General features: G+C 38.1%; 1 protein-coding gene across 2 annotated transcripts; it reads right to left on the bottom strand.

Moving 5' to 3' along the window:
* Positions 1–2466: 2466 nt before the first annotated feature.
* On the bottom strand, positions 2467–7762 carry LOC104425739 (E3 ubiquitin-protein ligase PRT1). Of its 2 annotated transcripts, none has more exons than XM_039304753.1 (7): positions 7438–7762; positions 6097–6125; positions 5835–6014; positions 4643–5029; positions 4331–4534; positions 4094–4188; positions 2467–3491 (listed from the first exon to the last, which is right to left on the bottom strand). In XM_039304753.1, exons 1-7 carry the CDS (start codon positions 7545–7547, stop codon positions 3261–3263), a joined length of 1236 nt encoding a protein of 411 aa, XP_039160687.1. In that variant the 5' UTR covers positions 7548–7762; the 3' UTR covers positions 2467–3260. The 2 variants fall into 2 exon arrangements, with proteins under 2 accessions (XP_039160687.1, XP_010036827.2); XM_010038525.3 differs by having other exon boundaries at positions 4094–4185; positions 7438–7752.
* Between the last annotated feature and the right edge of the window lie 6671 nt (positions 7763–14433).

A 14433-nucleotide genomic window follows, 5' to 3' on the forward strand; every position in this document is an offset into this window, starting at 1 on the left:
TTTTGACTTTACTGGGGATCTCATATGATATAAATAAAATTAGAGGTTTTAATGTATTTACATTTTGCATGACAAAGGACATGCAAGGAAATTGTATTCAATTTCTTAGGACTATCTATTTGTTATGATAGATCTTATTACTCATGCATAAAATATTTAATATCCTAGTGGGGTTGTCAAACGAGTTGGTTGGATCGGGTCAAAGATGGTGCTATCCAAATCGATCTATTTAACTCATTTTGACTTATTTATATGTAATATAAATTTAGTGATTTGTACTTAACTTGACCTCATAATCAATTCATTACCGACTTGGCCCACGTTACTAAAACACATATATTTAGAAACAAGAACCTTTATACTATGTGGTAGCGTGTAAAATATAAAATTTTAAGTCTTAATATAAGGTTCCAAATAAGATTTTTGACTTGTTCATGAACTTTTCTTTATTGCAATTTTTTTGAGTTTCACAACGAAATACCCAACATCTCTTTTTAAAGTAATAAGTCAATAAACATTGACACGTGAAATCATATATTAATTTTCATGATTTTCTAAATCTTTCAATTTAAAAAGAAACAACGATCATGAGTCAAGCATAAAACTACGAGATAAGTTGCCCCAACCAAAAACCCCAAACCCAAATGTGAAGACAGGTGAATAGGGAGTGTGGGTGGATTGGGCTTTGAACCCATTAAAAACCCACATTTTATTGAACGTTAGTACTAAAACCCATATCAATCCATTTAATGAAATTTAGCTAACCCATGTATCACTTAACCCATCATATATAGGTAAATAAATGGTCTTCAATCCATTTTGACAACTCTACGTTTTAGGCACTAAAGGATAAATTGCAGCTCAATTGGATTAGTTGCCGTGGGCTTGACAAATGGGCTTACGAGTTATGTAGGCGAGTTCAGAAGACCCAATGTATCTACTCCTTGTATGACAATGCACCTATTATTATTCATTTTGGTCCACCCATGAATAAATTATCTTCAATTAAGTAAATAGGAAGGAAAGCCAGTTTAGCGCGTTTTCATGCTTAGGGTCATCAGGCAGAGGCCAAGCTATTAAGAATCACCTTTTCGCAGGGCATGAAATGAACAAAATTTTCTTACAAGCCGATCTAAGTGATGTCGGAATAAGACTTGCTACTACTGTGGGTATTCCGATTACTAGAGTGGGATTTGCAGCTCAAATTAAAAGCCATAGAACAAGTAGCTAGAAAATTAAAATTGGAATTAAGGTAATTCACAGAATTAGCACAATTCGTTTCTAATCTTGATAAAGCAACCCATAATCATTGAGATCATAACTAAAAGAATTTAAAAAATAATTCGAATAAAAGAAATAAGTAAAAAATTCCTCCGTGATTTTTCAAATTAATCAATGATTTGGAACGATTGGAGGGTTAAAGCGAAGAAAACGTGGCAGCTTTTTAGAAGTTGTATCATTGAAGAATTGTAATTATTGTATTTTTTAATGAAGTATTAGATTACTTATTGTCGAAGTACGTCCCACTTATGGACGTGTATAAAATATTCGATGGCAAAACATATCAGGCAATAAAATACATATCACGAGAGCAGAATGTGCATGAAAATGCATACCTAAATTGATATGGAGACACAGCATAGGGATGTATTGCAGAAATTCTTCTCTCGGCTCTCATTTTTTTGGGGGGCAAAATTAAGGGTAAGCTGCATTTTCATTTTTATTTTATTTTTAAATCTTGGGAGACCAGGCATGCAAAGTCTGATGTGATCTTGCAAAACTAAGCTCACAAAAGGTGAAATATGTTAGGGTTAATAAATGGCAAAGAATACTACTACCTAAACAGGGTGAATAGGTTGTTTAAACCTTTAAAATGAACTATAAAATACTTTACACTGTATAGTATGGAAAATCTGATTTAATTTCCCTCTGTCCAGCCTTTTTAATATTTTATTTTATTTTTTAGAGAAAAAATAGAAATTTTCTTTTTCTTTTCTTTTTCCTTCTTCTTCACCTAATTGCCAATCACAGCAACGGCTGACCAATGATCATAGGCGAGGTTGAGTTTGCCCAAAGGCCAATGAGTTCAAGTTTGCTAGAGAGTGAGCTTGACCTTAGCTAAAGAAGAAGGAAAAAGAAGGAAAAGAAAAGAAAAGAAAAAACAGATATTTAAAGGGAATGCATTGAAGAGAACATGCTTGGTCCAGGTGAAAGAAAGAGCAAGGAAAATGATTTCTGCTTTTCATTTTCCTTAATTTAGAATACCTTTTGTCCGTTCATGGAAACCATTTTCCTTGGCTGATTTGTTTTTCATGTGCCAAACACTGGAAATTTTGAAAAACAATTTCCTGAAAGGCATAGACCATGTTCTCACGACTGGCGTAATGGTCCTTCGTTAAGAATACACAAACACTGGCCAATTTTCCAACCATAAGCATGGCAAGCATAAAAAGATGTCGACACAAATTACAAACTTTGACAGAAGCCAGCAGAGCCAGGCATAACAAGCCAAAGAGTGACTAATTACAGTCATTGGAGTACACAATATATCCGAAGATCTTTAAATTACAAGGACCAAATTTACTTAGATCGTCGATCATATGAGATCTATGGTGGACGCACATGATCAACAATTCAGATGCTCTTAGTCTGCCGGACCATGCAATAGAAGCTGAAGAGAGCTCTATCACAATTCCAGCTGTGCATAAAACGGAACTGGGAAATACTCACCGTTAATGTACAATGTAAGGTATTGTGAGTTTTGTCATTGTTACAGAACAACATAGCGCCTCAACGTTTCCATATAGACACACGGAATAATTAATCTGCTCCATATATTATGAAATCCCACACTTCCATAAGACTACTCAGCCATGATGGGGCGACCATCTGCATTCTACTAAATGCCCTCTTGCTATGACTTTGCCTCCTGCCCTCGCCGTGGAGAATTAACAGAGGCTGCAACTCAAAAGAGCCCAAGGGAAGCTCAAGCCGCTAGTGTCGTTGTCGTCATCACCACAAATTCATTTTTCTCAACCCAAGTGTGATGTCCATCCTCAGGCACTCTCAGCTTCAGTTGATTGGGACAGCTGCTTCCCAGACAGGGGCTTCAGTTAGAGTTAGACTGGGAATTGTTCTGATGTTCTGAATCTGGTTCATCTTCAAAAACAAAGTTAATCGACAGACCGTTCTCAGCATCTTCCTGAACATCACTCAGTGAAGTGGGAGCAGTAGGTGAGACTCCGTCTTCCGAACCCTCATTAGGGAAGACGAGAGCAGTAGAGCCATCGTCTAGCTGCCCCGTCACTAACCTGAGCATATAGTTTTGCATATAAAGTGGCTTTTTGGGTCTGAACTTGTGCTCTGGTCGATGTTGTTGGTTGAACCGGCCGGGAGCTTGCAACGGAATTGTAGCAATCTCCACAGAGATCAAAGCCAATCTTCTCGACACAATCCTGACACTGGTATCTATCTCCAATTATTGGATACATCTGTATATCAAGACCCAAGAATATTACTACATATAATCGCAATTTAATCAACTTGATAATACTCACTTGTCACTTCAACTAGTTAAAATAAAAAATCAGTTGGTCACACTGAGGTCAGAGGTTTGTTTACACCATCCGCAGCAACATATTCAGATAAAAAGACTTGGAGGGACCAAGAGTACAATGGCACTCATTCAAAATATGCAAATTGCTAAGGAGAATTATAAATGTATCATTTTATTATACTTTGGCAATTACTATATGGAAATTTCACATTTGGTGTAAGTTAAAAGTTATTTCACTAGTTCTGTATGCTACTAAGCACAATGATTACACAATTAAACTACGGCTACAAAAGCCTCAAATACCAAAACAAAGCAAATATAAGCTTGGAATCAATCCCAACTTATATATCTGGGCCAACAGGAATAAGAAGTTTCGACAATGGTAAAAATTTCAATGCTTAAATCCATTATCTTTTGCTAATATAAAATAATCGCTTGCTATCAATTGAAGTTCAAGATAATTTAAATTTTTCTTTCCATTCAACATTTTTGCATTTTGCATTGAGAGAGAGAGAGAGAGAGAGATGAAAAGCTTACCCCACAGTAATCGCAGCCAACTCCCAAATGGGTCATCGAAGTATCAATTGACCGTGATGAATTCTTTAGTTCTTTATCAGCTCTGCTATTACCTACTAACACAACACCATGACCATTGTGGCATCTCAAATATTATAAATGGCAATGAATAATTATTGAAGCTACTACATGTCATGATGGTCTGCAATAAACCTCATGAACTCTGAAATATATAAAAAGTGGAGCTGCAGAACATACGAGATTTTTGGCTATCATTCTCTGAGATGGTCAGTCTAGGCCGTGCAGCTAATCTCCTCAAAGCATACTCTTTCGGAAACTGTTGCTCCAAAAAATGATCCAGCTCCAAGCAAACTTTTGGTAATCCCCCTGGATGTCGGCTTTTACAAACTTGACATGTGAGCTTTCCATCAGCTGGATACACAATGCAAGATTCACAATATACTGGAAATGCAAACCACATTAAAGAGGAATTAGAATAAATATATTTTCTAATTTTAAATTTCGAAAGAATTTCTGAACCTGGAAGACAAAACTAAATGTAAAGAATACCATGGCCGCAATTAAGAGAAACGGGACGAAAAAGCAATTTCTTGCATTCTGTGCAGAGCACATCCGATGCAGTAATCTTCTTGTAGCTTTGGTCTGAGCCAACTGGATGCGCATTCTCCTCTTGAACAGTTATATCATGTTCTAGTTTCAAGTCTTGTTTGGGACTGCTTGGACCGTAACTATCAATACCCTCAACAGGCTCTGATTGCACCTTCCTTGCATTGGGTTCACCATTTCTAAAAGACCCAGTGTCCATAGATGAGTTAGGGCCCGAACATGTCATGTGTGATTGTGAAGAATGGGATAATTTTTGTTGTTCCTCATCGCCTGGTCTCCACGCAAGGGCATCAAACTGTGGAGAGAAAGTTTCCATTTTCTTTTCTTCCTCTGGAATAGACAAAGGTTATTTATTTATTTTTTTTGGGGGGGGGAGGATCTCAGAAAAGTTCATCTGTGCAATGTTTTAACAAAACTAAGCCGGTAGAAAAATCAACATAGAATCATAGTAACCAGTGGATCTGATGATTCTCATATGCACGATTAAATGGGACAAGAAATTGCGATCAAGCTTAAGAAGGAACTGTCAGCAACCATCCTGAAAGGAACATTCTCATATACCTCACCAGGTTGTTTAATTGCTTCAATATTTAAAAGGTGCAGAACTCATACTCATATGACAGAATATGACAATCATCTAGAACTGCATATTAAGACTTAAAGGATAGTATGTTAAGCATACATTCCAACCCCCGCTGTAATGCCACTGATGCTTCCGAAAATTAAGGCCCCATTTAGTACATAGAACAAAATAGACATTGCATGAGAAAATTATGGAATTTATCTAAGTTCGAAGCTTTTAGTTCAAATGTTATGTGAGAACAAATTTGAAAGGGGAAGACAATGCTATGGAGTGGAAAGTTACAACCAGCGGACAAGCACCACCGCTTGTTTTCCAAGTGCACAATCAGCTAGCTAAGCTCTCCATCACTCAGCGATAAGATGTGGAAAAGAAGTGAAATTAACAGCAAGTATGGCCTTCTAGATCCTTTTTCATGAAATCAATTAATAAATTCCTCCTTGACATAAATATATCATAAACTTAATAAGTCTAGCCAAGTCCTTTTCATGGGCAACATTGTTCTACAGGTATTTTACATAGCTAAGAGCAGGCAAGTGAACATAGAGAACTCACCTAATGTTTGTATTTCCCTTCTCCTATAGGAATCAGGATACATCTTAAGCAGCAAAAAGTGAAGTAATGGACAGATGCTGGGAAAATGAAGGTATGGTTGCCGACACAGTGCGCAATTGGTCTTGCGTAAACCACTCATTGATTGATGTACACACCAGAAACAGGAAATATGGCCACACGCTGCATCAAGGGAAACGATTAATTTGTTTAATAAGCAGATGGAGAAACTTCCATGTGTATGTGGAAAATAGAAGCTCCTTACCTAATACGACTGGCTTGTAAAGAAGGTCCCTGCAGCAAGATGAGAATAGATTGGTGAAACTGCTTCTCCCAAATATAAAAACAAATAGCTGCTCAAATACACAAGCAATGTTAAGGTGACGTATAAAAAAAGAAGAAAAAATGATAGGACCCAAACCCAATGTCACTAATGCAGGTTCAGGCATTGCATGGCACAATTACTTAGAGGATGATCGCCATTGTTGCAACTGGAGTTTACTTCTTATGTGGTTTACACAAGTAATTTTATATACTAGACCTTCACATTGAATGACAAATTATACTTTTGCAACAAAAATCTCGTCATTTGCATTTGAAAATATGAGATGAGACATAGAAGTTAATCGTTTAAACTGAGGCAGCAGCAGCTGACTTTATTTGCAATACACAACCGTGAAATTGAGAACATAAAAAAAGCCCAGGAGACAAGAAGAGCCCACTGCAGATTTGATGAAACTATCATAGTTGAAATCTAAGCTTCCGTCGCAACAAATTTAGAAAAAAGTACACCAAATACAGAAGCCATGCCAGTCAATATCTAGGCATCTCAACAATAAATTATCAGACGAACAGACTCTTTGCAATTAAAGAAGACACAAGGAAAGCACAATGAAACCTGCAATTGAAGAACAAATCCTGGAATTCAAAAATCAGAACCAAGACAACATTTTATCTCTGATATTTATCATTTCATAAACCTCAGTAAGAGAGACAACGGGAAAGATACATGACGACAAACAAGGAAGCGACAACTTACAGTCAGAAAGGCAAAAAAAAGGAAGCCACAACCTATAGTCAAAAGGCATTTCCTGTTTCCAGAGCCATCCATCAAAATCTAGCTTTTCCGGAAGACCCATTATATATAGTACCGATTTCAAAACCCATCGAGGCAAACTTTAAAAGCTCGATCGATGCTCTCCAAAACCTAGGGGAGAACCCAAAAATAAAACGCCTTCTCGTATCAGTTCATCAACCATCACCCCCCCCCGCCTTCCTTTTTTTCCCCTCCTCCCCGTCCGTGTAAACTTCAGCGTCAATTAGCAAACTGGTTATCGCCCAAGACAATACCAATCGCGAGCAGCGCGCACACAGAAAAAGAAAAAGGCACCACCTTTGCGAAAACCGCAAGACGCAATCTTATGCGCACACGAGAAATGATCCGAATTCGCACGAAACCACCACAGACTGCCGCAAGATGCAGACACGCGATCGAAAACGACATTCTTCGATCGTCCAGACGGACCGACGCATGTACCCTCGCTACGTTTCAATCCGTGGCGAAAGAAGAGAGAGAGAGAGAGAGAGAGAGAGATAGAACACTCACAGGCAAACGCAGCAGATGAAAGATTCGTAGATTTGCTCGGACTCGTCGTCTTCGATGGCCACCGATCGAAGCTCCTCCATTTTCTGAGCCGACGACTCCTCCTCCGCCATCGAGAAAGGGCGGAGCGGATGGAGAGAATCGAAGAGGCGGTGAAGACGACGGCGAACCTCGGGAGATCGAAGGATTCCCGATCCTGATCCTTTCTCCCGTGGCAGGGGAAGCTCGGACGAGAGCGAGTAGAAGGAATCAGATCCGACCCTTCAATTCAGGCGAAGTTCGAATGGTTTAATGTTGTCTGATCAGGACACGAGCCCATGCTTAACAAACAACCGCCTTTCAAAAACCTATTGCGAGATCCTTCTGGAGGTCCAATGTCGTCACCTCTTCCGGTGAATTTCAGCGCATTTGATAACGTTTTCGTTCAAATACTGTTCTAAGAACAAAAATAAAATAAAAATATTTTGTTTAATAATTTTTGACCAAAAACGTGCGTTTGAAATAAAACATTCTGGAAATAAAAAATAAATAAAAACACGTTTGATAAATTTATATTATTTTTTTAATTTTTTAATTTTTAATTTTATTTTTTAATTTAAATTTTTTTCTTCTTTCAGCCGGTCGCCGGCCTCCGATGACCGGCCGACGGGGCCGGCAACCTCGCCGGATCCAGGCAAGCTCGAGCTCGCCCAGCCATGGCGAGGCCTCACTGAATCTGGGCCAGCCCGAGCTCGCCCAGCCAAAGCGAGGCTCGGCCTCGCCGGGGGGTCGGCAACGCCGGCGAGGTTGCCGACCCTCGATAGCCATGACCGAGGCCGGCGATTGGCCAAAGAAAAAAAAAAGAAGAAAGAGAAGAGAGAGAAGAAGAAAATGTTTCTTCAAAATTGTTTCTAGAATAAGAAATAAATTTTTTTTTTTTTGTTTCTTATTTCTGTTCTTTTTGAGTTCCGAGAACAAAAAAAAAAAAAAAAACATAAACACAACCAAATGCATTTTTATTCTTTTTTTGTTCCTGGGAATAAAAAAACAAAAAATCAACATATCCTAGAAATAAAAACATGCAGGCCATTTGAATTCGTTTTCGCTTGTGGTGAAGTGAGATTCTAGTATTATGGTTTTCACCTCTTTTTAGTCCTTACCATTTCAAATTGAAAACCACGTGATGTTTTTTTTTTTTTTTATTTTTTATTTTATAATGGTTCTCTAGTAAGACGATTAGCGGGGTAAATTGATGACTAATGTAAGGAAAGCCGCTAGATATCCGTGTATTTAATTCTTTGATTATTTTTTAATAGTCAAATAAGAACTTCAACTTTAATCATAATTACATCACTTTCCTTTGTAATTATACATATCACTCTTGTCGTGTTTTGCATTATAAAAAAGCAACATTATATTAAAAGAGTCGCGTCTTTTCACTCCTCATTTGACTTAAATATTCTTTTTTTTTATAATTATATTATTCCTTGCGAGATCCATCACTTATGTTATAATTCTACAAAATTGACCTTTTTTTGGCCAACTCCTTTTATTTTGTTTCTTTTTTTTTGTCCTCGCAGGTCCCACTTTACTTATTTTCCGTGCTTGCTTTGGTTCTCGAGTCTTGTAAATTGTCTCACTATTAGGGCTGAGCGCGGTTCCCGGGTTACCGGGGAACCGGAACCGAACCGGAGGAGGGTCCGGTTCGGTTCCTGGTTCCAAGGGGGACCGGTTCCGGTTCCGGTTCCTTTTTTCTAGGAACCGGAACCGGAACCTGTTTCGGAACTGGAACCGGAACCGGTCTCGAAACTGGAACCGGTTACTTAGGGCAGAAAAAGCTCGACCTTGGATGTTCTAATGACTTGTACGTGATGTTCTAGTTGAAGTTTGGCTTCGGCCTCTAAATGAAAGTTGTAAAGGACTTCTTGGAGTATAACATACTCAAATTTAGGACAAAACAAACAAGTATAAGTGGGTGAAATCGTTATTCTTTGGAAAGATTGGATCTGGAGATTTTGGGACCGACCCTTGATGAATGCATGGACTGTAAGGCAACCTTTTTGTCGAAATTTCACTTCGGTTTATTAACAAAAGTTGTAAAGGACATCCTGAGGTACAACATATAAAAAATTTAGAGAAAAAAAAACAAGAATAGGTAGGTGAAATCGTGGTCCTTTGGAGATGGTTAGATCTGGAATTACGGTACTACGAACAGGGATTTTAACCGTCCATATTTAATTATCTAGGACGAATTTGACTTCGATGTTTTCATGAAGTATCTACCTTATGGTCTTGGCTATCATATAGTCGAATTTCATAATTTTTGAAGGTCATTTGGGTATTTAATCAGAAATGTTTCTAAAACTGTGCAATCTGATGTGTTCGGATTTTGTAAGTTGCAATGCGTGGACTATATCATTTTGTATGAGGTTCTTTTGGAAATGTGTTCTGCATGAAATATCTCTCTTCATGTCTTCCTACAACATATTTAAATTTCGTAATTTTTGTAGTTCATTTGCCTATTTAACCAAAAATGTTTCAAAAACTGTGCAAGTAGAGAATAGGAAAAGTAAATCGATTTTATCTTTTAATCCAGAACGAATTGGACTACGATTTCTTCATGAAACTTGTACCTCTACGTCTTAAATACAACGTATCCAAATTTCAGAATTTTCTGAGTTCATTTAAGGGTTTAATTGAAATTGTTTTCTAAACTTGTACCTCTAGACATTCTTGTTCTAGTGGTGTTTTATTTCTACTTTCTAGTTTGCTATTTGTTTTGAAATTTCTAATTATATTCTATTATTGTTGTGTAGTGCGAAGTTAATGTATCAAGATAACATGTCAATGGGAAGTTACCGTGTAGTATACACGTACATTATAGTTTTTTTTGGTAACGTACGCATACGTTATATTTTTTTTTGTAACGTGCGCATATGTTATATATATATATTTTTTGGTAACGTGCGCGTACATTATAGTTTTTTTGGTAACGTACGCGTACGTTATAGTTTTTTTGGGTAACGTGCGCATATGTTATAGTTCAAATATGAAAATAACCAAAAAAAAAAAAAAAAAAAAAGAACCTGTTGGAACCTGGAACCAACCCTAGAACCTGTGACATGATAGGTTCCAGGTTCTCGGTTCCCACGGGTAGGTTCCAGGTTCCTCATTTTGAGGAACCTGTACTCGAGGGTAGGTTCCAGGTTCCAGACGGAACCGAACCGGAACCTGGAACTGCTCACCCCTACTCACTATCTTCTCTTTCGCAGGTTATTGTCTTCTTTTTATACCTCCCCACTCCTCAAGTGGTAAGGCATTGAGACAAGGTTGGCTTGCATTCACACTAATAAAGATCAAACTCGCAAAAATAAGGTAAACATGCATTGGCAATCCTAACAAGCCCCATAGATAGATCATTCTTCATATCAGCGTTGGTCGCGGACCAACCGCCTCTAGTGTCAAGTTCTTGACACGGATGTCCAATCGTAACATCGTTAGTTTATTCTGAAACAATGAGCTAGACATGTTTGGCAAGTTCTCAGACCAAGATGATTGCATCAACTACATGGTCCTTGTGCCTCGCCATGCTAGACAACCAGCTGATGGTGGAGTCACAGTGGGTGAAGATGAACCCACGACTTGTCCCTGATGAAGCTCTTGAGGAGCCAAATTGGGGACTTCAACCCGACGCAGCGGCAGTTCGAAAGCAAAGGATTTCCCAATGCCTTTTGTTCTTCTTGGCAATCCGTTATTTTGGCATAGGCAAACCTTGGAAGCCTCATCAAGGTTCCAACAGGTGGTCTTAATGTCCATAGTGCAAGAGGAGGCTGCGCGCGGTGGAGAAAAGGGGCTTGTTGGGGAGGTCAACAGCGAGCCTTATGTCAAAGCCAGCGAAAGTATGGAGGACAGGGTCAACTTCTCAATGCCCTGCGACGTGAGGAGATGGGAGGCGTAGCAAGAAGAAAATGACTTGCAAGACAGAAAATGGAGAGAGATTTGGACGTTAAAGACGTGGAAAGAGATTTGTAAAAAATCTTTCTCTGCTCGGCGTCCCTCGTGCACTGCTAACCACTGAAAAGTGGTGTCGTCTTGTTTTCGGGCTTGGGCTACGCCCAGTTCTCTCGATCAATTTTGGGCCCAATTGAGCTGAGCCACGGCCCACCCCATGGCGACTTGTGTTCTTTCGCTTTGCAGATCTCGGGGCCCAATCTTCTTATAAGAGCATATGAAGGTCCGGCCTGCCCTACTTTTGGTCGGGTCCTGACCCGGACATTTTTCATATGCATGTCCCGGGTAACACACCAGGCCCCTTGACCGGATCCTAACCGAGCATCAATCCAAACTCATGAAGTCCGAATATATTCATCGAATAAAATAAGTTTAATGAACTCATCCACTGTTCAATTTTCTTTTTTCCCGAATAAACCATGTCTAGGACGGTGTTAAAGATCTTATTGAAAACTTATAGCAGCTTGCCGAATAATAGTCAAGAGAAAAAAGAGAAGGGGTATTACTGACATGGCAATTTGGCTAAAAAAAAAATTTACTTGTATAAAGGGTGGAATGAAGACATGTACAAATCAAACTAAAGATACTAAGTACAACAAATGTTTTTTTTCCTGGACTTGGAGATAATCGTGTTTTGATAGAGTTATTGTTAATAATAATTGACATTCCTTAAAATTGAAAAAAAAGAAGAAGAAGCAAGGTCTACCAAAAATCCTTCTTCGAACTCTCCCAATCAAATATTACTTTCAATTCATTAAGTTTGAATAGTTGAAAAAAAAAAGAGTTATGCATGAATTATCCATGTAATATATTCGTATTAAATTAATAATTTACATCATCGAATAATGATGGACATGTGAATACCTTAATTATTTTTCCATTTTTAATGTAGAAGGATAAAAAGATTGACATGTTAACTTATCATTTATAAGAATCCAACTCGACATATAAATAGCGTATGATTTGTTGTTTGAGCAAATTAAAGGCAACATTGAACATTTACTGATAACTTAAGGATTCAATTGAATAAATTGAATAATTTAGAATTTACATCGAATATTAAGTCAAAATTTAGGAATCATTTTCGCGGGCATTTTTTTTTTTTTAAAGTTGGTCCAAGACAAAAACATGTTGAATCGATTTCATGAAGGAAAGCTCGAGAGAGTTATCGTCTGCTCGGACTGCCAAATGCTGGGAATGCGGTGGAAACTCCGTGGAGGGAGAGAGTCAAAAGGTGAGAAAAAGAATTCAAAAGGAAGAAGAGATGTATATAACTAAAAAAATAGTCAAGTTAATACACGAAATACGCATGATTAACGAAGCTAACTAAGCGTCAGGCAAACAGATAGCGTATTCAATGAAGAAGTGTTCGTTTTCCAAGACTTCGTTTGTTTCGCGAAAAAAAATATTTAAAAAATATTTTCCTAAAAATAATCATTTGTATCGTTTAGAATATTGAATCAATTAAAAATATTTTCATAATCGACAACAATTTATATCTAAATATTTTTTATTCATTTATGTTTATAGGTGATATAAGAGATGATTTTTTGAAAAATACTTTTTAAATCGTTCATTTTCTGCAAAATAAGCAAAGTGTAAATGACCAAAAGAAGAAGAAGTTGAAGCCTAAATGTCATCATGAAGTGGGCAAATTACAAGAGAGGGAAAAATTAATCAATTTGTTTCACCAAAAATGACTAATTAATATTTTCTTAAATATAATTACTTGAAGTAAATAGCTGATGAGAGAGTGTTATTATTATCATCAATAATTTATACATCATCATCAATAATTTTCATTCATTCATTCATTTTTTTAAGTGATATAATTGATTAATTTTAGGTCATTTTTTTGTGAAACAAACGGAGTCAATATAAAAAGATAAATTAATACTAATTATTGTTTTTTTTATACCCAAGAACCGCTGTATAGTCGGTAGCTGGCGACGTAAACCTGGAGGGGCACTAGTGCGAGAACCCACCACCCACGGCACCCCACTTAAGTCGCGCATCGTGACGAGTTGGGGAATCGAACCCCGGCCTTGCGTGTGGCCAACATTCGATTCCACAATAATTGATGAATTATTGTTGTTGTTGTTGTTGTTGTTGTTATTAACTTACTATTGGGCTAATCCCTAAAAAACCCCAAACTTTAGGTTTAGTTCCAAATCTACCCTAAACTTTTTTTTTTTTTTTTGTGACTGATGATCCGCCGGAGCTTGCCCTTGTCAGCTTATGCCGATTTGGGGTTTCATGGGCCTAGCAGCGACTATACCTATTTGGGGTCTCACGGGCCTTCGCGGTGAAGGCCCAACAATGTGGCATTCTAAAATCTCGTGACAACCTCTGGAGTACCATGAACCATGATTAGGTAATGGAAGTACCGTTTGATTTTGTATTAGCCATTGAATTAATGAATTTCAATTAATTTAAGGCCGAGCATTATAATGGATGATTGTTTGGATGGAGATGTGTCTACAAGTGACCCAAGGATTTTATTAAGGTGCAAATTGATATAGAAATCTTATTCTTGGTGGTGCACTTTATAAGTAGAATTTTATTGATTTAAATTACAAAGTTTTGTGGGTTTATAAGTTGAAATTAGGTGTTTATTTAAATGAGGGTTAAATGGAATAGGAATAGGAGAGGGTGGGCTGATTTTTAGGCCCAAAGACCGTCCAACCAACCCACGCCAACCCCTTGGTCGACCGGCCCATGAAGGCCCAAGACCGGCCCAACATTGAAGCCCGTCAACTTTGCATGTAAGTTGCCAAGTGGCATGGAGGAGAAGCCAAGTGTGACTGCCCCCATTGGTTCCTTTGGGGCGGCTACATGCAATCAAATGATTGCAAATGATTGTGGGGAAAGAAAAGAAAAGAGAGGGAGGCGGATGATGAAGGGGAATCGACCGAGAGAGAGAGAGAGAGAGAGAGAGAGAGAGAGAGAGAGAGGAAGCGGGCATGCGAGAGGAAGGAGGAGGATCGTTCGCGTAGCTCGCCGCCGTCC

The sequence above is a fragment of the Eucalyptus grandis genome, chromosome 11 (assembly GCF_016545825.1).
Source record: "Eucalyptus grandis isolate ANBG69807.140 chromosome 11, ASM1654582v1, whole genome shotgun sequence".
NCBI classification, from domain to species: domain Eukaryota; kingdom Viridiplantae; phylum Streptophyta; class Magnoliopsida; order Myrtales; family Myrtaceae; genus Eucalyptus; species Eucalyptus grandis.

What these genes read in the sequence shown, in the direction of transcription:
- LOC104425739 (XM_039304753.1), bottom strand. Translation starts at nt 7,547, where the DNA reads ATGGCGGAGGAGGAGTCGTCGGCTCAGAAAATGGAGGAGCTTCGATCG. An exon ending in TTCATCTGCTGCGTTTGCCT is followed by an intron (nt 6,126 to 7,437) that starts GTGAGTGTTCTA and finishes ATCTTGCTGCAG; the next exon opens with GGACCTTCTTTACAAGCCAG. An exon ending in AAGGGAAATACAAACATTAG is followed by an intron (nt 5,030 to 5,834) that starts GTGAGTTCTCTA and finishes TGTCTATTCCAG; the next exon opens with AGGAAGAAAAGAAAATGGAA.